The 20,976-nt window shown below is 49.9% G+C and overlaps 2 protein-coding genes across 8 annotated transcripts in view; both read left to right on the forward strand.

Moving 5' to 3' along the window:
* The window catches only part of ALMS1 (ALMS1 centrosome and basal body associated protein), a 358,966-nt gene extending 353,695 nt beyond the window's left edge, over positions 1-5,271 (forward strand). For all 7 annotated transcript variants that reach the window (XM_075499456.1, XM_075499458.1, XM_075499461.1 and 4 more), the window contains one exon: positions 4,767-5,271. In XM_075499456.1, coding sequence (XP_075355571.1) covers positions 4,767-4,811 — 45 coding nt within the window. In that variant the 3' untranslated portion in view covers positions 4,812-5,271. The remainder of the gene's footprint in view (positions 1-4,766) is intronic.
* Positions 5,272-12,651: 7,380 nt separating this feature from the next.
* Positions 12,652-20,976, forward strand: part of ADAM33 (ADAM metallopeptidase domain 33) — a 32,218-nt gene continuing 23,893 nt past the window's right edge. The window contains exons 1-2 of the mRNA XM_075499465.1: positions 12,652-12,832; positions 15,754-15,836. Coding sequence (XP_075355580.1) covers positions 12,706-12,832; positions 15,754-15,836 — 210 coding nt within the window. The 5' untranslated portion in view covers positions 12,652-12,705. The remainder of the gene's footprint in view (positions 12,833-15,753; positions 15,837-20,976) is intronic.

Here is a 20,976-nt window from a genome sequence, read left to right on the forward strand (position 1 = left end):
GACAGAAAAATTGAAGAACCCTGTGCTAGAGACTCACCTGGGTTAAGCACGATAAGTAACAAGAAAGAGAGTCTTCTGTCCCTGTGCCCTCCCATGTGCACACATCTAATTATCTAGTATTTCTGTATACCAAGCAGTATCAATTTATACACAATGATGTGGTAAATGTCCCGATAAAACAGAGGGAGGCCCATTTGTCCTCTCTGAGAAGTGCATCTCCAAAACTGACCAGTGTCTCACTTTTTGAGCTGTTCTAGGCATCCATATGCTTAAGCTTTCTCGTAAGACTTAAAAAGAACTAAAAGATGAGAAACGACAGTTTGCAATACAAACACTGAGGTTCTAACCTGACTTACCTTCTCACTTTTTAACTAACCCATATACCATAAAACGTAGCCTTCTGGAGAACTCTGGCAGCAGGCAATAAATTGCATTATAAGCCTCAGTGGTTTCAGGACATGCATTAAAAATTAAAACTGATTTTTTTTTTTTTCTTCTAGATCTTAAGCTTGCACTTCAGTTTTAGCATTGCAACTCTTTCCTGGCTGAGTTGTCCTACCAGAGCTGGAATAATAGGGTTAGTTATTTGTTGGGAACAGCAGTAATTGGATTTTAAAAGTCAGAGCTTGTAATGCAATGTATTATCCAGAATACCTTCCTAATCTGATTGTGGGTACTTACCACTAGAATTACTGGAATTTGATGCTGTGCTTTTGCAGGGTATATTCAGGACATGTTTTTTTCACTAGTCTGAGAATCTCAGATGCTGGCACAGTAAGGTCTTCAGAGTTAATGAATGCTGGCAGTTGTTGACTTGAAGTAGCGTAGTCAGCTGGAAGCAGAGAGGGAATCGGAGTGTGGTTTTGATTGGAAGAGGGATGATGATTTATTGCAGTAAATATTGCAATCTTTTTGTCTTCCTTGATGATGCAGAATAGCTGTAGTGAGTAGCTGTAAATACAGTGAATGGTTTGTTTAGAATTCGGTTAATGTGTTGCTGAGAGCATCAGTTTCTAAGCGGATCTGATTGTGCATGAAAAAAAGAACCACAGATTCTGTGGAGTGACTCCAAAGATGACACAGAGTATTAGGAGAAGAAAATGGCTGGTACAAAAGCTAGACTAAAAACATATGTAATCTAGGGTTGTATCATTTAAATGTAATCTAGGGTTGTATCATTTAAATGATCTGTAGCACTGTACCCAAACTGCAGTCTTGAGTATCTCTCATGGTGACAAGTTTGTGAACTGCTGATGTAGAACAGCAGATCAGTACTCTGGAATAGATCTGACTCTTATTTTAATTGCAGTCACCTCGAGGAGTCCCGTTGTGCCCTATACAAACCCAGTAGGGGGACAGTTCCTTCCAAGATCGTTTGGCATATATCCAGACAAAGCTTGGGAAAGGAGAGGGAGGCAGAGAGAGTCAAGTGCCCTGCTCAGGTTTGTGTGTGGGTCAGTGGTGGAGCCAGGCATAGTACTTACATTCTCTGACTCCCAGGTCAGTGCTTAGTGGCATGTTGTCAGTGGTCAGTGGCTTAGTGCTTAGTGGCCTGTTCCTAATGAAACTGCTTTGTCCTTCTCTCTTTGGATTTTGACAGGCTAGCACTGCTCATCTTGATGGGGGGAAGGAGGTACTCATGCCCCAGCTACTCCAGAGTGCAGCTCAGTAGGTTAAACTGCTGGTGAAACTGTCTGTGCTGAGCCATCCTGTTTTGGAGTGTCTGAGGCTTACATTCATATTTTCTTGGCTGAATTTCTGCTTCTTTTCCTGTCACTGATACTATAGAGTAGATGTGTAAAAGGAAAACTAGGTGTACACCTCACTAAGAGCAGTACTCTGAGGGTGGGATTAGCTAGCAGTACTGTGCGCATGCCACTTCTGTAGGGTGTTGAGGGCTCACAGGCTAGGGATGATTCATATTTGGGAAAGAAAGCAATGAATTAAACATGTACATGCACTCATACCTGTATGTACATCGACCTGAGCAAGTGTTGTTTGCCGAAGTATCACTTACAAGTGAAATCCTTACACTAGAATTTAGAGGTATGTTAGGTATAACTGCATATTAATATAAATTAAGGGTCAATACTTCAGAAAAAAGATGAACACCAGCTTCTTGGAAATGTATCCCAAGGAGAAACCAACCAAACAAAATTGTATGTTTCCAGTGTTGAGCAACAACCACTACTAGGTGGGACACACTGCTCTCTGGAGGCAGTGTGTGACTTCGTTAGCTGTAGGGAACCAAGGATAATGATCTTAAATTAGTGTCCAGGTTGAGAGATGAGATGAAACTGAGTTTATTTGGCTCAAAATAGGGCCCCAAATTAGTGAATATATATGAACAAAATTATCTTACCTTTTGTAAAGCAGAAGTGAAAGTACTCATACAGGACACCTGAGAAGTAAGGGCTGTCCGTGCTTGTTTTAAGGCATTTATGTGCTACAGTGGCAATGTGGGGCAATGCAGTGGGAACTGGAGAGAATGAAATAACAGTTTTGTTAGCACTGAGCGAGGATGGGATCCTCTGGAGGAAACCGTATGGGCTCGTATATAACGGGAAACTGATCAAAATTCCTGTGCTAGAAGGCAACTGACGGTTGCACAGGCATTCGTAATTTTTCGAATCGTTAAATACTACTTTATTAAGATAGCAAAGTTATTTTTATCACAGGATGCACAGGAGTCTGGGCCGATGTTCTGTCCCAGTATCCCGTTGCTTTTGTACTTTTAATTTCAAATAGAGCATAAAATTACACTAGTCAGATAAGGGAATGGTGCATGCCCTTTAATTTTGAAACCTATATAGTCGAGACAGATTTCTGATCTGATGGCAGCATAATTCAGAACTCTTTCAACCCCAGTTCAATGAAAATGAATTTTATGAGTTTATCAGATATAAATTCATTCCGTTACTGAGGCTTTTCTATTAGATGTAGTGAATTTGCCATTTTTGTAAATAGGGAACATGGGAGAAACCTCCATAAAGGATAGGAAAGTTATTGATTTATATAATTCCCTCTACCCCTTAAAAAAGAATAAAAGGTCTTAGCATTCAGGAACACAAAACACTTCATTTTATTTATGGATGGGACATGTCCTTTAGAGTCTATGCAAGATAGGGGCCACAAGGTGTCACTACCCCAAAGGAAAAAGCACATGCTTCTAGAGGTGTAAAACTGAAATGCACTTTGCTTGCTGCTTTACAGTTGTTTGTTTTGTGGTTTTTTTTTTTTTTTTGTTAATGCGTGTTTTTCATCCCCTTGGCTACATTTTCCCTCCTGTCAGCAACATGTTGGGGTTTTTTGTTTTGTAGTCACTTCCTGGAAGTGGAGCAAAGAGGGGAGATAGGATCTAATTGCTAGCTGGGTTTGCTTATTAGGTTGTAAAAGGGCCTGTGAGCTGTAAGGACTGTTCAGAGGTTTTGTGGTTTGAGGTGTTTTGAGTCCTTCTGAAGCTTCATGAAGTGTTGGGGACAGATTTCACACTGAGATTCACGTCAGCAGCTCTGCTTCTTTTTATATGTATGAATGTAAGCAGAGTATATTCTGCATTGGTATATACACTATATACACATACGCTGCATACTCTGTATGTGTCTGTGTATAAAGAGCTGAGCTGCGTGTTGCGTTCATCTGTGTGATGCAAAAGGTCTCATCAGGTAATGGCTGTATCATTCCCACTGCTGTTAGTAATATATGAGTTACCCAAAGCTCTTACTTTATCCTACACTTCTATAAAGCCACGTGATATGTATTCCATGCTTCAAAATGTCAGTGATCTGCCGGCTGAGCTAGCAGAAGGATGTGGTGTTTAATTATCTGGATTGCCTGTTGCCAGAAGAATGGGTCGCACTGGCAGGTGCCTGGGGAAGAATACCGTAACAGAGCCAGCATTAGCAGTACTTCTCAAAGATGCTCTAATGGTCTGGTGTAATTTGTGCCCAAGGGGCTTTGAATCCATCTTTGGATTGGTGGTGGTTTTTGTTGTGTTTTTTTTTCCCCCTCATGAATTTGTCCACTTGCTTTGTGAATTGTAAACACCTGGTGTTCGCAGCACCACAGGGCAGAGTTCCACAGTTTAACTGCACAAGGCTGTGACGCTTCTCGCAAAGTATTCTGTGTCTTTTTGGTTTGTTTTGTTTCTTTGAAATCTATTACCAGTTATTTTATATGATGTCTCCCCAGGTTATTTTTGGAAGAGTCTGCAAATAACATTACCTTTTCACCTGCTTCAGACTGCTTGGGACTGTATAGACTTTCATCTCTTCCCCTTCAGTCATGGCTCATCCCTCCCACTGTAGTGAAGAGTCCTAATTTATTCAGTTGTTCATTGTAGAAAACACTTTCTGTATCTTCCACTTCCACTTGCTACTCTTCTAGTTTTCCCATGTCCTTCCATAAATGTATCGCAAACTGACACCCAGAAGTTTGTATTCAGAAGGTGAAGAGCGAGACCTGCATCATGGTTACTTGGGGAAACAGTTTGTCAGCTGATGTCAAGATGTATTCTGACTCCTTAGCCTTGTTTCTGACTGTTTCCACAGCAGCCAGCACAGGCATATCCTGGTGTTTTCGTAATAATGAGTGAGAAACAGCTAGGCTGCTTTAGCTGTCCTAAAATGTGTAAATAGCCATTTCTTAGTGGTGTATTAGCCCTTGATACTCTGTTCAGAAAACTTATTAACAATATCTTCATGCTTAGCGTTTTTAATTTTTAGAGGACTAATACTCATCTCTCTCGCTTTGTTTTTATCTTTCAGAAAATCACCAACCGTGTCTTAGGGAGGAAGGTGCCTTGGAACTGATAAAGGTCTCCTGTTCAAATGAAGGTGTATTGTGCTTAGCAAACTTGCAGCATAAAGGAGATTGTGATGTGAAAAAGATAATGCAGTAAATACTTGTGCAGTGTATGTTTTGTGGTATTCACTTATGTCATTTTTGTACTAATACAATCTTGCTGTATTTAAGAATCAATGATTTGAAATGAATGACAGGTTTTAAAATAAATGGCTGTTTTTTGTAGTGGTGTTAGACACTTCCAAAGTAAACATAGTTTGGAAGTATTTGATTCATAATATATTTGTAACTACCTGATTGGAATAGCAGTTTTATATATTTATTTTAAATTGTTTTTAACAAGTATTTTTTTATTTTTTTATTTCCTATCTCAATGTAGAAAACTTGTAATCTTTTGTACTGCAAACACCCCTTAAATAAAAAAACATCAGATGAGTTTGTAGTGTCACCGAAATCGGGAATAAACCTCTTAACACCAATGTAGCATTAAGAAGCAGGCATTCTCTTTATTGCAGCGCTGGATGCACAGGGGATCCTTCCGCCTAACGTGCATACCAGTTTACACAGATCTAGGTTCATTTATACAGTGTCTCTTTCCATATGCATAGGTTTTCAAACTACTAGGTGGGACTATGTTAATTAGTAGCTTACATAATGATGATGTAGCATAACGCACGCTCAGTTTTTCACGTGGGGGTCCTCTGGTGGTCGTAGATCCCAAACCCATGCTTCTCAGGTCATGAGTTCAGGGTCATTCTTCCTTTTAAGGCTTCGTTTTCTCCATTGTTAAATATCACGTGCTGGAAGATCCGGTTTTACCAGGATATTCTTGGGTTTTCTTTTGTTTCTCCTTGGTTGGCCCTTTGAACTTTTATTTTTTACATGTTCCTCACTTATTTTCCAACAGTAGTAACTGTTGCAGCTAACATGAAGTGCATCTTTGCTGTCCATATGGAAAACATCTAAAGAAACCGGGCCGTAACCACCTCTTACTCTACCCAACACAAAACTCAAGAACTTACAAGGTAACTGTAATGGCTGTTTAAACTGGACGTTATTAGCACTGAAAGAGTGGAGGAGTCGTGACTTCACTGACCTTTTGCTTGGTTTGCTATCTTTCGGTATGAACCATGAGAGTCTAATCAGAGAATTTTTTTATGATGTTGGGAGTTTTTAAGCCTTGCCTGGGAGTGTCTTTCACTTCATTAGATGCTTGCATTCTGACAGGATACTTGGTTGTACAGTTAACTAGCATCACAGTGGCAAAAGATGAAATCTGAAGATTGCGGTTCTTGGTGATAGAAGCCTGAAGTCTCAGTTTCATTGCTTATCACAATAGAGTTAATATGATGTATAAACAGGAAAAGACATCTGAGGAAAACTGAGTGGGTGCGAACAGTGGTTTCCTATTTTCTCTGCTTAAGATGTTCATAGCAATTTAGTTCAAGGAACAGATGTAACGGTACACCCAATTCTGTGGAGGGTGAGGCACAACTTGGAGACTTTCACCTCTTGTGTTCACTAAGAATTTCTTATAAATTCTTGTTTCACCCCTTGGCTAAGCCATATAGCAGTGGCTACGGTCCAGCTCTGCCAGTTACCCCTGGAGTTCACATTGGGATGTAATGAATCAGATCTTCGAATGATGAGAAGTAATGTGATTCCCTTGAAGGTCAGTAGAACTACACTAAATTACACTAGACAAAGATTTGGCATTGTATTTTTCAAACTGTGTCCTGTGCTGGTGGTACCATGTGCTGTTAAAGCAGCTGTTATATCCTACCCCAGAGTCAGAACGAAATAAAGTGTGAGAATATACCCAGGTGTAAGATTTATAATTTATCTGGATGTGCTATTCTTATCAGAATAGCATGCAAAAAACCAACCACCACAAAACCATGATCTAGTATGTCCGGAGACCATACCTGGTCTGGTTGCAGAAATCTGAAGCTAAAAGTGCAGGTTAAAAATAATACCGTATCACATGGCTGCGATAAATCAGCTCGGAGAATGGCTTATCTCTTTAGACCTTTCCACTTTTCAAAATCTGTTTTTACCTATTTGCTCCTTCCACTGACTTGTCCTTGGGATCAGTTTGGATGCAAGCTGCTGCTTTGCCTTTCCAAGCACTCTTCTGGGACTAGAAAGCAGCTTTGTATGTTGCTGAAGCAGAAGGTGCTACAACTTGCTGGTACTGAGATCTCTGATATACATATGAATAGACTTGTTCCTTGCGACCAGAAATTCAGTTGTGCTGGAGTCATGACAAGATCTTGCCTCACTGAGTGCTCATTTAAAGCCAGTTAGCTTCTTAAGTATGCTTTTAAGCTTTCAACTGATGAAAAAACAAGAGAGCTCAAGGGCCCCCCTGATGCCTCGGGGAATGCTTGGAAATCTTCTTACAGTCAGATAACACAGCTGATGGTTGTTTTTATTTAAATGTCCGGAGCGTGCCTGTGTGTTGCTCCCTACCAAAAGCATAGACGCCAATAATCAAGCACATTGCAAATCAAAGAAAGGTAGAGGCAGTCCATTTCAACGCATCCCTCACCTAAGTAGAGAACTACACGTTGTAAAACCTTTCAAAACAAAGGAAGAGCTGCTGCATTTTTTTTTTTAATGTTTTACCTCGCTTAAAAATGTTCACTAACTACCAAAGTAATCTAACAGTTGCTGTCGTTCTGTGAGTTGTTAGAGTTGCAGCTTGAGAGCTTTAGCGACAAGGAGCTGTAATTCCTCATTTGGTAATAATATTGTAGCGTTTTTCCTTTGCTAGGGGAGAAGTGTTTGCTTCTGTTAAAAAAATTTTCTGTTCAGGCATGCTTTAGTATATCAGAATGTGTGATCTGAAGACTGTGCTTGAATGTTTTATGCTGGTCTCAGGCTGCACAAAGAGTTTACACTCTGCTTTCTGAAATATTGTAAAGCAAACCTTCTCTTTGCACACAGAGGGGGAAAAAGTAAAGTTTTGTAGAGGAATAGTATGAGATTGTTTGACTTTTCTCCCCAGAGGAGTGAGCACCTGCAATTCCAGATGAAACTGGGAGGAGCCGCAACTTCTCAGAACTTCTGAAAATTAGGTCCTGCATGGCCAGGTTTAAAGGAGGCCGGTGTCCTCCTCAGCCCTGCGCTCTAACAGCGTTATCATCCGTCCTTCTCTTGATTTCTTCATGAGGGGTGCTAGTGAAGCTGACTCGCACTCACTCCACTACCATTCCTTGTTGTCATCAGGTCCGATAAAGCTCGTGCTGGGTGCGCAGCATCCAGTGTTTATAGTTCTATGGAAGGAGGCTGTTGACATTTGGAGTCATTGGTTCCAACACGCAAAACTTCTTTCCAGAAACTCAGGAAATTATGCTTGTCTTGTGTTGATTCCAGAGTGGAGTCATCTCTTCTTAATGCACTGCTACACAAAGACTTTTAGGGTAAGTTCTGCAAATCTTTGGAAGTTTAAAGAGGGCAGAATTTTTTTTTTTTTTTTAACCCTACAGGAACAGGCTTTTGTTATTAGTTAATCAGAACTGTTCTTTGATCAGTATTTGCCATGCCCACCCTGCACAATGATTATTGTGTAGATGCCAAATGCATGACTGAGTCTCACCGAAAGGCCAGCTATCATAGCTGCCATCTCAAAAACTGGGGAAGGGCAGCACGGTTGTCTGTTGAGTTGTCTCCAGAAACTGAACGTGGCTTTGATCTACTACTGTCATGGTTCATTCATACCTTGTTCATTGCCAAGTAACTAGAATGGCTGGTCTTTGGCTTTGGACTGCCTGTAGATGTGCTGTCTGCAAACTGAACTTGAAGTGGGAAGAATGATGGATGTGCGGGTGAGGTGGACAAGGCAAGGAAACGGCAGAGAAAAGGGGTGTAAAAAAGCCACCTTATGCTTTGAAACGTTCCTTATTTTAAAGTAAGAGGCTTGTTTGCCCTTCAGAAACACCTTCCATTTCCTCTTCCATGATCATTTCCACTAGTTCTACCTTTTGTATTCCATCCTGATGGACCTTTTGTAATAACACAGTAAGTCCTTTGGTTCTTGGTGGATGTTTTTGGAGTCCTTTCTATGGAGAACCAGCCTGAAGTTAGAGGTCTGCCGCATCAGGCAGTGATGGGGGAATGCGCGAGGAGCTTGAGCAGATGTTGTCTGGGACGTGGTCTCTCATTGCTGGTAACTGGAAAGATTACCATGGAAACCAATTGATGTAAAAGATGATGTAAAAGAAATGTTCAAGCGCGCAACTTCCTTGGAAAAGGAAGTTTATACACAGAATATAGTCATGTTGCTGTACATCTGCGTAGATATGGCCTGGTCCAGAGTGGCTGACCTCTGGAGGACTGATTCCCTGGAGGACTTCTGCTGCCTGCCTTTGTCGGTGGTGAATTCGTTAGTGGTTGTGCCTGTAGGAGAACACAACTGAATGACTTTGAAGAGGAGGAGACTGAAGAAGGAGATTTGCCCCGTGCAAAAGCAGGTAAGCTAATTGCTTCCGCTTACCTATGAGAGCATCCTGGTTTATAATTCACTTTTCCTGAAACAATACCCTAATGAAGAAATTACTTCCTGGCTGGCTGTTCATTAGCCCAGATCAAACCTTAATCCGGTAAAGAAGATCTGAATATATCGCTTCCTTTATGCTGCATTTATTAGTTGGCCAGCTGGGCGGCTGTGCTTCTGTAAAGCATAAAAGTGTAACATGAAGTCATTGGACACGCTCGTCATAGGCTTGGGGAAGGAAATCAGCTGAACTGCTGTAAATGGAAAAGACGCGATTCTTTCACACAGGCAAGGTTTGAAAGTCAAACTTTTGTTAATATTTTTCTCCCTACATCAGCAGATAAACTGAATTCTCCAGGCCAAATTAGACCCTGTGGGAGGGTGAATGACCTCCGCATGACAAATGAAGGCCATGTTGATTAACACACTTCTGGAAGACACTCAAATTCCACGGTGATGAGGACAGTTGTAAGAGGTCTTGATAGGGGAGAAGGGTTTTTTTTAATACAATCTAATTTTATTCATGTATCAGTGTGCTGTAGCCCTGCCACTTTCTAGCTGTATCAGAAGCTACTTCAAACTTGTCTTCATGATGCAAAAGAAAGGAGAGACTCCAGCTCATTTTCCCAAAGTTGTTTTGGCTCCCCTACCCGAGTTCGATTCAGTACGTCCCATGAATCACCCTGCTGTAGGGGGCTTGCTGCTGGCCTCTGCCAAGTCTCGTTGAGTCATCTGCTGAGTAGCCAGCCCTGTCCTTCCCCTGGAGAAGAGTCAGTCTCTTGGACTCTGAGACTTGCCGGTTGGATCTGGAGGACGTAGCATGCCAGCTACACTCCGTGGCCTCCTGAAAGCTTGTGCGTGAGAAGTTGATTTCCTGTGGCATTGCATGCAGATTGAACAGTCATTCTGATAGGAGATTATGTGAAATCTGGTCTAAGGAGACATTTATTTTTGGTCTATCAAGGCACAGGCTTTTGTGAATGGCATAGAGCTGTTTTACTACGTTACAACTGTCCTTGTCCTTTGCGGAAGGACCCGTAACAGGCTCAGACCGTTTGTGCTGATGAAGCAGTGGTGGAAGCCCCAAAGCATGGGTGCCCAGGATCTTCTTGAGTACACCTCCTATGCTTGTGTACTCGATGTGCTGGTTGCCTCCTTGATGACTATGAAGAACGAGCGCCTGGGAGGACAGGAGCACCCTGAAAATAGATACCAAGGGGCTCTCCCTGTCTTTAATTCCATGGTTGTGAGTGATCCTCTGCCCCTGCTTCACACGTGCTGCTCTTGGCTTATGCCGGGACGCAGAAATCCCCGGTCTCAGGCTCAGCTGCCAGGCTGCGTGACCCAGCTGCAGACCATGGTCGGGTGCCACAGCTTCTGTAGGCTTTTGTCAGCAGAGCTATCAAATGATCAAGGCTGTAGGCAGGGGGAAGAACGCCTGTTCCTTTGCACAAAAAGGCTTTTATAAGCTGCTCTGGATAACCACCAGCCATTGCGGTCCCCAACACCCTGTGGGCCCATATATTTCTCCATGGCCAACGGCTATGCTCAGGTTCCCTGTGCTGGTGGGAAGCAGAGAGACTTCTGCTTTCACCTAGCCCCGAGACCGCGCTACTTTCAGTAGTTTGCACTAGTTGAGAAAGTGGAGGAATGAGGAAAAATGTCACATAACGTAGTAATGGTGAAGCTATGCTGCGATTGATGGGCTGCTGGGGGAAGACTGGAGCCTGTTGGCTGCCCAGGGTTTCCTCTGGCTTACGGTCCCTACTCCATCCCAGCTCCTGGCTCACCCCTCCGTGGCAGTCCTGGCCACCAGCTGCCCTTTCTTGGAAAGACGTTCGCAGCGCTCTGCAGCTCTGCGCAGACTCGTCCCTCTGGACCTTCCCGATGATGGTTTCCTGATGGCTGAAAGCCCTGTCATGCATTTGAATCCCTTCTAGTTGTGTGCCAGGCTGCTGATTTACAGCTGCTCTGCTGAACTTCCACCGAGCTGCCTGGATCCAAGAAGGGATGGCAATGCCCTCTGTTTCTCACCATACTTCCACAGGTTTATTCTTTGAAGTGACTTTATTTTTTTGCAGCGTTTGTCCTCTCGTGGAAGTGGTGGGACCTGCGCAGCCCCTCCATGGCGAGCTTTAGCAGCAGACCATCTTCAAGCTTCAGGGAGTCCTTCCCGGTGCTCTGCAGCGCTTGACCCAGAATGGGTGGAAGATGCTTGAAAGAGCTTGTGGTGAGAGCGAGGTATTGCTAAATGGCATTAACCCACCCGAGAAATGCTGTGTCTGAGGCTAACGGGGGCTTGAAGGTGCTGCCCGAGCTGGGGAAGCCTCGCTAACACTGTCCAGATGTTCGCATCTGCTGGTTGCATCCGAGGGCCCTGTTAACAGGACCTCAATGTGTGTTTGAGTGCCAGGAGGGCTCTGACTGTGCTGCTGCCGGGGCTGTGCCATTTAGAGTTGCCCTTTGGGCTGGGAAACCCCAGAGAAGTCCCCCGTCCCTTCCTCTCTCAAAATGTCACCTTGGGCAGGCGCGCCCAGAGGTCCCTAGAGAACTTTGGGTAAGGGCGTCTTGCAGCTGTCCCTGTTTTTAGACTAAAATCATTCATAAAGCTTTAATTACTAGCGTTAATCAATATTATTATTAGGGCTTCGCTAACTATTGATGAATCCTTGCCCTGAACTTAGGAGGAGAGTTGGGTGACCCCGGGAGAAGACCCAAAAGGGCTGAAGCAGAGCAGGGACGGCACTCGGGCGTGACGGCACGCTGCCTTGTGCGCTCGCTCAGTGGGGCGGTGAGCCGTGCCACCCGCCGGTTCGATGGGGCTGGGTGCTGGCACCTCTCTCCTCTTAGAAAAAGTATTAATAATCATAATAACAACAACAACTGCGGAGCGTGTCGAGGGTCGCAGAAGCGTCTGTGCTCCGTCTCGCCCTGGTGGGATGGATGGGATTATTTAAGTGCCTTTATTCCCCCCCAACTTGTGCAGGCAGCCCCTCGGTACCCCTCGCTTCTCCTCCCGACCCGGCGGCGGGGAGCCCGGGGGGGTCGGCGGCTGCCGGCCCGGCTGCGGCGGGATGCCCCGGCGGGGGGAGCTTGGGAGCAGCCTTCTCCTCCGGTCTGGTTTTCATTAAGCGGCCCGGCTGGGCCAAGAAACACAGCAATAAATAAAGGCGAACAATGCGGCCCCCCTCCCTCCAGCCGCCCCCTCCCGCCGCCCAGCCCAGCATCCAGCCGGGCGCCTGGGAAAGGGGGCTCCGGCCGCCGGCGAGCGGGGCCGGCCGGGGCGAGTGAATGGGGCTGGCGGGGGGAAGCCGGGCGGAGGGGAGGGGACCCGAGAGCATAAGAGGGGAAGGCAGGGCCGGCGGCGGCGAGCAGAGGCGGTGACAGCCCCGGGGAGCGCCGGCATGGCCGGGCGGGCCCCCCGCAAGCCCTGCGGCCGCGGGGGCTTGGCCGCTTTTTGGGGGAGCCGCATCTTTCTCCTGGGGTTGTTGCTGCTGCTCCCCGGGCGGGGGGATGCTTCTGGACCCCGAGGTAAGGGGGGAGAGGGGGGGCGAGGGGGAGGCGCACCCCGGGTTCGGCCCGCGGAGAGGGGGGTGCGGGTGGGGGTACCCCGGGGTTTGCAAGGGGGGAATGGATGTGGGTCCGGGGAAGGGGGGGGGGGTGTCGCGTCCCTGGGCTCGGAGGGGGGGAGGCTGTGGGCAGCGCTCCCTCTCTTCGGCCCCATCGCCCTGCTGGGCATGTGGCCCCCCAAATCCCCCCTCTCGGCGGGTCCCCCAAGCCCCATCCCAGCGCTGCCCGGGCCAGGGCGGCCGGACTCTGCGCTATGACTCTATATGGTCTGGTTGGGATGGGAGGGCTGGGACCAGCCAGCCCCCCCGAGAGAGGGGATGGATTCGGCTCCTCGCCGCCCCAGCACCCCCCGAACGGCAGAGACACCCCTCGTCTCCCCATCCCGTGCCTCCCTTGGGTCCCCGCAACTGTCCCAGCTCTGGGCAGCGGCACCTTGAAAGGGAGCTGGCAGTGGCTTGCGTTGCTGCTGTGTGTTTTGGGGTGAAACTTGGCTTTTTCTGTTGTTGAGGAAATACGTTATTTTCCCCAGAGGTTCCTATCACTTTTCAAATAGGAGCGGGGGGGATGTTGCCAGGTTGGGTTCAGCCTCTTGTAGTCTCTCTTCTCCATCCCCTAATTCCTTCCACAACCCCACCAAGAAGCAGGGGCTGCTGCTTCTCCACGCAAAGCACAAGTTTTATTATTATTTTTTTTTACTTTTGAGCTTTGCTGGGTTCTCTGCTGTTGCTGAAAATAAGTTTTCCAGCAACTCCAAGAGAGACCCATGCGAGTCATGCAGCTGGGATAGGAACAGGGAGGGTGGTGGGAGCCAGGAACCTCTGTTTGGATTGAGGGGAGAAGAGGAGCAGATGGGAAAGCTGTCCGCTTCGGCTGGAGCCTGGGCACTGCGGGGCTCATCTTTGAGCTCGGGCATCCCCCAAACGCGGGGCTGCCCGGCCGCAATAGTGCAAACATCCCAAACACCGAAGCAACGCTGCTCCCGATGCAACATTCCCAGAAAGGACTGGGAATGAGTGTGTTTTCCAGAAAAAAGAGGAGGGGGGGCTGGCAAACCCCCTCTGCACTACATTTGGGTTTATTTGACTAAGATTTTTAAGGCCCTATCTCATGCTCTGAGTCTCTCTGATTCCCAGCAAAAGCTATAGTCAAAACAGTGAGAAGCTTAATATAATAACCAAGAGGTTTTTGTGACGTGGCCCGAAGCCCAGCCCAGTAATCCCTGCAGAACGGCTGCCCCTCGTGTCCCATCCTCTCCCCAGACAGCGTGGGAGAAAGACGGGCTTTGCAGCAAGGCGGGAGAGGCGACGTCTCCCTGTCCTTCTCCCTCTACGGCGGCCAGCGAAGAAAAAATAGTTTGGGGTTTTTTATTTTCCCCTTTCTCTGTAATAGGAAGGTAGCAAACCCTGCCAGAGCTGCTCACCCTGCGTGGCTGAATGCAAGTCACATTGCGGCTGTGCCTCAGTTTCCCCACCAGAAAACGAGGCTTATATATGGCTGGGGGGTTGGAGGGCCTCGCTAACGCTTTCGGAGGAGGTGAGGAGAAGGAAACTGGGATCGTGCCACCACCTTATCTACAGTTATTCCTGGAATCTGATTACTTGCTATATATAATGAAAGCTGATTAAATGCCACTGTGCGATAGCACTGGGCGCGTCCCGGGGCCTCGTGGGAGCCGGGCTGGGTAGCTCGATCACGTTGAACACTCAGTCTGCGATTCCCAACCAATAACTCAATAGTTTTTGGTTTTTTTTTTCTTTTCAATAACTTCATCTTTCCTCAAGCCAAATCCCCCCAGATTGTTGCACGGGGAACCAAAACAAGCATATAAAATTATAAAGCCATAAGCTCTGTTATTCCACTCCCTTCGTAAATAACTTTGCCCTTTGCTGGGGAAGGTTATTAGATCCAAGCTTTCACTGACAACATTTGGCTTGGCAAGGTGGTCCAGCCCTTGACATGTTTGCTAGACCTCATCCCCTCTCCGCGGCATCTTCAGATTCTATTTTTTTTTTTCCTGTTCTTGTCCTGGCTTAAGTCATCAGTAGCTGCTCACTCTGCTGCAATCAAATACAGCCACATTGTTTAGGAAAAAAAAGAAAACCAAAAAACACTTAGAAAGTCTGTCTGCCTCTAATCCAGCCAAGGAATTGCTTGTACTGCTCTGCCCGGGGGAGCTGGGATGGCTCAGAGAAACCCGTAACGTGCTGCAGCTATTTTAGCTCCTCTGCTCCCTGCTTGAGCCCAGCTCTGGCTGGAAAGATGATGGCTCGATTTCTGGGTGATCGAACCACGCTTCCCCATCCCGTAAATAGCGGCGATCAATGGTGTAAAAGCATAAAGCCCCCCCACAAAAAAGGGCAAAAAAAAAAAAAAAAAAAGCTGTTTGTGTGATTCAGGAGAGATGGAGCGGGCGGGAGGATGCGCTGCTGCCTGCTGCCATGCTGCCTGCACAGCCCCTGCCCTCGCCCCGGGCTGGGGTGCTCTGGGGGTGCTCGGTGGGGTTTGCCTGAGCTGGTTGGTGATGGTGGGGACGCGAGTGGGACCAGGGTGGTGCCACCCATGTGCCGGCTGCTTCTCCGGGAGGGTTTCGGGGGATTTAGATCACAGGTTTGGGACCTGGGCAAGCAGCGATGCTCCTGGGAGGCTTCCAGGAGCAAGGCTGGGGCAGCGATGAGGGCACTGGCCTAGGGAAGGAGTGATGCTTCAGCTTTGTGCTGGTGTCCATCACCCAGAACCACCTAAGAGGTGGCCCTGGACGTCAGCCGGAGCCCCCAGCTCTGTCTCTTCCCCCCATTTCTCTCTTGACATGGCTGCGGAGGAGCTCCTGCTCTCAGGGACGTACATGGTCTGTTCACACGCTCGCTGGGTCTTCTCCTTCCCAGGTCCACTGTCCTATGGAGAGCGGGTCACCCCGCACTGGCTCCTCGGGGGCCGTACCAGACGAGCCGTCAGCCTGGATGAAAAGGTAAGGGCAGAGACGGTTCCTCTCCCCTGCACTGCGCGGCCGGGTCCTGTATCTGGAGGTCTTCACGGTGGGACTTGGATGGAGATGTCAAGTTTGCAGGACCCATGAGCAGGATATCGAGTTTGCAGGACCCATCACCATGTTGAGGTGATGAACAGGGAAAGCAGAGGATTAAACAGTGAGTTAATTAAGCGTCGTCTTGACTATTGGGCAGTAGGAAGGATGGCCAAGGGCTACAGGGTGAGTAGAAAGGAGCTGGGCAGTTTGGAGAGAGGAGATGGAGGTAATTTGACAGACTGATGGTTTGGCCAGGACAGACAGACCAACAATATTTGCTCAAGGGAAAGTGCTGCAGGATTTAAGAGCGATGTTCTCTGCTGAGAAGCCAGGCATGGGCTGCATGGAGGAGAGGACATCTCTTCCCAGGGCTGCTCTGCTGGCCTGTTGCATCCTCCCCGCCACCCCCAGCCTCCAAATCCACTTTATGAGATGCTTGCGGTGACCTTCGCCTGGGTTTGGCACCTTGCCCAGCTCTGGGGTCAACCGGCTCCGCAGCTGCCCATCTGCCGCAGCAGCTGGTCCTTGTACCCAGCAGCTGGGAGGGTCTCGGGGGCTGTGGTCCCCTTCAGGGCAGATCAAATCGCTTCCCAGCACAACGAGCACCGATGGGGACGGTTGCGGGAAACCGTTGTGTTTTGGGGCTGAACAGATTCACTGCTGAGAAGACTCAGTGTTGGGAAGTGACCTTCTCTGGTGGCATCTCCCTGGAGCAGGGGCTGAGGATGCAGCTTTGAAGCCACCTGAGATGCCTCCAAGTGAGACCTCCTTACTCCAGGCAGGAGATACTGAGGGAGGGGGTCAGCCCCGCTTCCCGGCAGCAAAAACGGAGAGGGGCTTTGTGCTGCCCTACCTCCTCCGCGGGGCTGGATGATGCCTTTTCCCGGGAGAATCGGGAGCATCGCTCCCACGGGTGCTGGCTGCTGGGAATTGTGCTTCTCCGGTAGCTGAAATAGCCCATCGCGTTGGGGATGCTGTTGTCAGCCTGCAGAAATCTCCCCTCCCTTCCTAGCAGCCCCGGATCGGTCTATATTTAGGTTGGAGGGCACTTGTTTATTTTGGGCAGCAGGAGGTTTATTTATACTCTCGCTAACACCCCGCTGCCCGAAATTGTGCTGGGTGGGTGCAGATCACGGGTGCGTGGGGTGTTTCGGGAGTCGCTGCAGGACCCCAGGGCCGGTGGGGCTGGGACGGCCACCGGCCAGGGCCGGGGGGGGCTGGGCAGGTCCTGGCGTGTTTCCTGGCATCTGCTCTGCCTCTGCTGGCTCCAGCCAGCCCGAAACAAGGAGGCTCCTGTTCCTCGGAGGGGGGGGAAGGAGGGGAGAGGGAGGGTGGTCGCAGCCGGGAGCAGGGAGGCTTCATGGGGAAAGGATGATGGCAACCAGACAAAGGATGGGGTAGGGGCGAGCGGGCTCCCCGCTTGTGGACAGAGCCCCAGACAGGCCCTTTTCGCCCTGGTACTGCTGACATGCGTATTTTTAGGATCAATTCAGTCCGCCCCATTCCCACCCCGTCTCCTCCTACCCTCCAGCAAAGATCCTGGAAATAAATACAGCTGTGTGATTGCCGCCAGCCCACTCTGTTTGCCCGGACGTGGCTGGTTTTCAGGGCGGGAGTCTGCGAGGAGACAACATCCGAGCGCGTGAAATGACGGGTTCAAGCGTGGTGACGGCCCCGAGGCTCCTCCATCCCTTCGCCAGGGGCTGCTCCTCTGCGCAGCAGGTGGGATGCTGCGGGGCGGCCCGTGCCTCCGTCCCGGGGGACATCACCGCGTCTCCTTTCCCTCCTCCCGGAGGAGCGATGTCAAGCCGGTGGGAAGAGGAGGAGGAGGATGGTGGTGGTGGCCCTGCGGTCCCATCGTGTGCGGGCTGGCACGGCACTGGGCAGGATGGACCCTGCCTCCCCCCTCTACGCGCTCCTCTCTCCTATTGTTCGGGGCTGAACTCCCCGCGGGCTCGATGGCTCCTGGCACACATGGAAGCGATTTTGGAGAGGCCGAGGAGGAGGTCGTGAGGACCCTGATTGCAAACAGTTCCCTCGTCGCTGCTGGCTTGGGGTGGGATCCTGCCCCGCTACTGCCGGCATCCTCCTCCTCCCGCTCCTTCCCCCCAGCTCGGGGCACGGAGCGAAAGCTGCCGGGGCTGACCGCGAGCTTTTCCAGCCCTTCGGAGCTGGAAACGGAGGTTGTGCCCAGCATCCTGGCCCAGGCGTCCCGCCAGTATCCAGCCCCGAGTCATGGGAGTCCCCTGTCCTCACCCTGGGGACCCCCCCAGCCTGTCGTGCTGCTGGTGGTGTTCCCTGCCTTATTTCTTCCCCTTTGTAATTGCTTTTTCCCAAGCGTGGTTTCTCGCTGCAATGGTTTTAAACCGAAAGAGGGTAGGTTTAGATGGACGTAAGGAAGAAATGTTTTACTATGAGGGTGGTGAGGCACTGGACCAGGTTGCCCAGAGAAGTTGTGGATGCCCCATCCCTGGAAGGGTTCAAGGCCAGGTTGGACGAGGCTTTGAGCAACCTGGTCTAGTGGAAGATGTCCCTGCCCATGGCAGGGGGTTGGACTGGATGATCTTCAAAGGTTCCTCCCAACCCAAACCATGCTGCGATTCTGTGATTCTATAAATCGCGAGGACTGAGGAGCACCCAGGCAGAAGAGCCCCTCAGTCTCTCTCCGGGTCTCTCCTGGCACCCCGTCCCTGTACGGGAATGCACCTTGGCACCAATGGAGCATCCTCCCACCCACCGCTGCCCCTCACACCACGGGATCATCTGCTGGGTCCCTGTCTGCCTGTCCTGGGGGCGGGACGTGGCCGTCCCCTTCATCCTCGCTGACGAACGCTTGGAGCATCCCCGCCGGTCGCAGTCGGGGTGTGACACCCCATCCCTCCCCCAGCCCTGCGGCGCAGACCCCTCCCCTGTGATCGTCACATCCATGGGGGGTCACAGCCCTGCTCCGGGAGGAGGAAGGGAGGAGAGGACCGCCCGTGGTTTGGGATGAGCTGCAGGTGCCAAGGACATGCGCTCCTGCAATCTGTTTCCTGCAAGGAAGCCCTTTTCCCTTGGCAACCTGTGGCAGGACTGAGCAAACCCTGACGTGGTCCCTGAGCCAAATTTGCTTCGAAACAACCAAAATCCTGCCTCTGCCTCCAGGGCCTGGATTACCCTGGCCCCCCCGACTTCCCCGGAGCTGGCTGCCCCCAGGATGCTTTTTCAGTGAGCAGCTGGAGCGAGAGGCTAGTCCTTGAGGTCTCGGATCCCGATCCCGGTGTGCATTTAGGACAAGGCGATGCAGTCCCCGAGCTGTTCTCTTCAAACCCTAACTGTGCTGCTGGGATCTGGCTGCCTGGGGAGGACCTGGCTCAGCCCTGATGCTCCAGCTGCAAAACCCATCACCAAATTCTCTACGGAGCATCTCCTGGTAACTCCGATCCCCGTCTTCCTCGTTATATCCAGGCTTGCATGTGCTTACTTAGGAAATCGGGGCTTGTGGGACCTGCCCGAGCAGATGGCCAGGCTGCGATTTGAACGTGGCTTCTGGATTTTGGCTGAACTAGTGGTTTCCCAAGGAGCTTGGTGCTCTCCAAGCCTGGTCCTGGGCAAGCCGCTCTCCTGCAGGGCAGCGGGAGCTTTCCAGCAAGGGCAGAGGAAGGAGCCTGGGTGAGGAGGATGGCCAGGAGCCGTGAGGGAACAAAGATCGTCTTTCCCCTTGAAGAGCAATGCAAACCCTTTGGCCTCAGCTCCTCTGCAAACATCGCTGCGGTTTTTCTGATCAGCAGATTGAAAAAGAAAAATAGACTTGAACTTGGCCCAGTGGGTCTTCTGGGCTGCTCGCGGGCTGGGTCCTGGCCAGGGCAGATTCATCCCAGCTGCTCTTTGCCTCTCCCAGCCCAGCCCCTGGTGGGACTAGCTTTGCTGGGATGTCCTGGAGAGGGGCCACCACCTCCCCATCCAGCCAGGGCTGAGGGAAAGTGGTTCCTGCAGCCTGTGGTGGGGCCGGTGCATCCTGTTCATGGCTGCCGGAGAAAGGAGGTGGTGGCATTTGGATGAGGGAGGATGATGCTGGAGCCCAGGATGATGCTGGAGCCCAGGAAGGTGCTAGAGCCTGGGACAGATGCTGGAGCTTGGGAAGGTGCTGGAGCTTGGGATGGTGCTGGAGCCCAGGATGATGCTGGAGCTTGGGAAGGTGCTGGAGCTTGGGATGGTGCTGGAGCCCAGGATGATGCTGGAGCCTGGGAAAATGCTGGAGCCTGGGTTGACGCTGGAGCCTGGGACGATGCTGATCCCTGCTCGTTCCTCGTACACAACATCATGGCTGCCAGCGCTTGGGGACCCAACTGCCTGCCAGTGAGGCTCAAGGCAAAATTATCAGTGTTTAATTAATGCAATAACTTTTCCTGGCCTTAGAGTTGGGTTGTTCGACTCCTGCCTGGCATGAGTGGTGCTCGCACCCTCCTTCTCCCTTGTCTTACTCATTGCTATTTATTTCTCCAGGGGCCGAGCTGGTTTCAGCCCATCCCAGCTGAAACCAGGATCAGTCCCCTGCTCCCCACTGCCTCTCCACACGCTCTTAGGGGAAACTGAGGCACGGGGAAGGGGAGAGCTTGCCATGGACCACCTCGCAGGGGCCGGACACAGATCCCATTAGCAGCGGTTTGTTTTCCAGCCTTTGGCAGCCTGGGAGACGGGACGGTGCACGCACGGGGAGCTGCGAATGCTGGGATAACCCCGCACGCACACGTGTCCCTTTAAGACAGCAGCTGGGAAAGAGCATTTTGCCAGTAAAAGCCCTTAAGTCAAGGCAGGGAGTAATTGCTGGGGAATTCAAAACTGGGAAGGAGCCGGCAGGGCCTTGGGGAGGAGGAGGAGGAGGAGGAGGAGGAGGAGGAGGAGGAGGAAGAGGAGATGGGCTGTGGAGAGAGGGTGTTAGGGAGATCAGAGACAGGGAGAAACAAGCTTGAAAAAAGGGAGGGCGAGGCAGGGGAAAGAAGGGAAATGGTGAGAAAAATGTACAGACCATGTTTGGCCAAGCAGTGATGTTTGTATAAGATCACGTTCTAAAAATACAGCCTGTTCCCACCATTGCCGAAGG

Source organism: Mycteria americana, chromosome 4 (assembly GCF_035582795.1).
Source record: "Mycteria americana isolate JAX WOST 10 ecotype Jacksonville Zoo and Gardens chromosome 4, USCA_MyAme_1.0, whole genome shotgun sequence".
Taxonomy (NCBI): Eukaryota; Metazoa; Chordata; class Aves; order Ciconiiformes; family Ciconiidae; genus Mycteria; species Mycteria americana.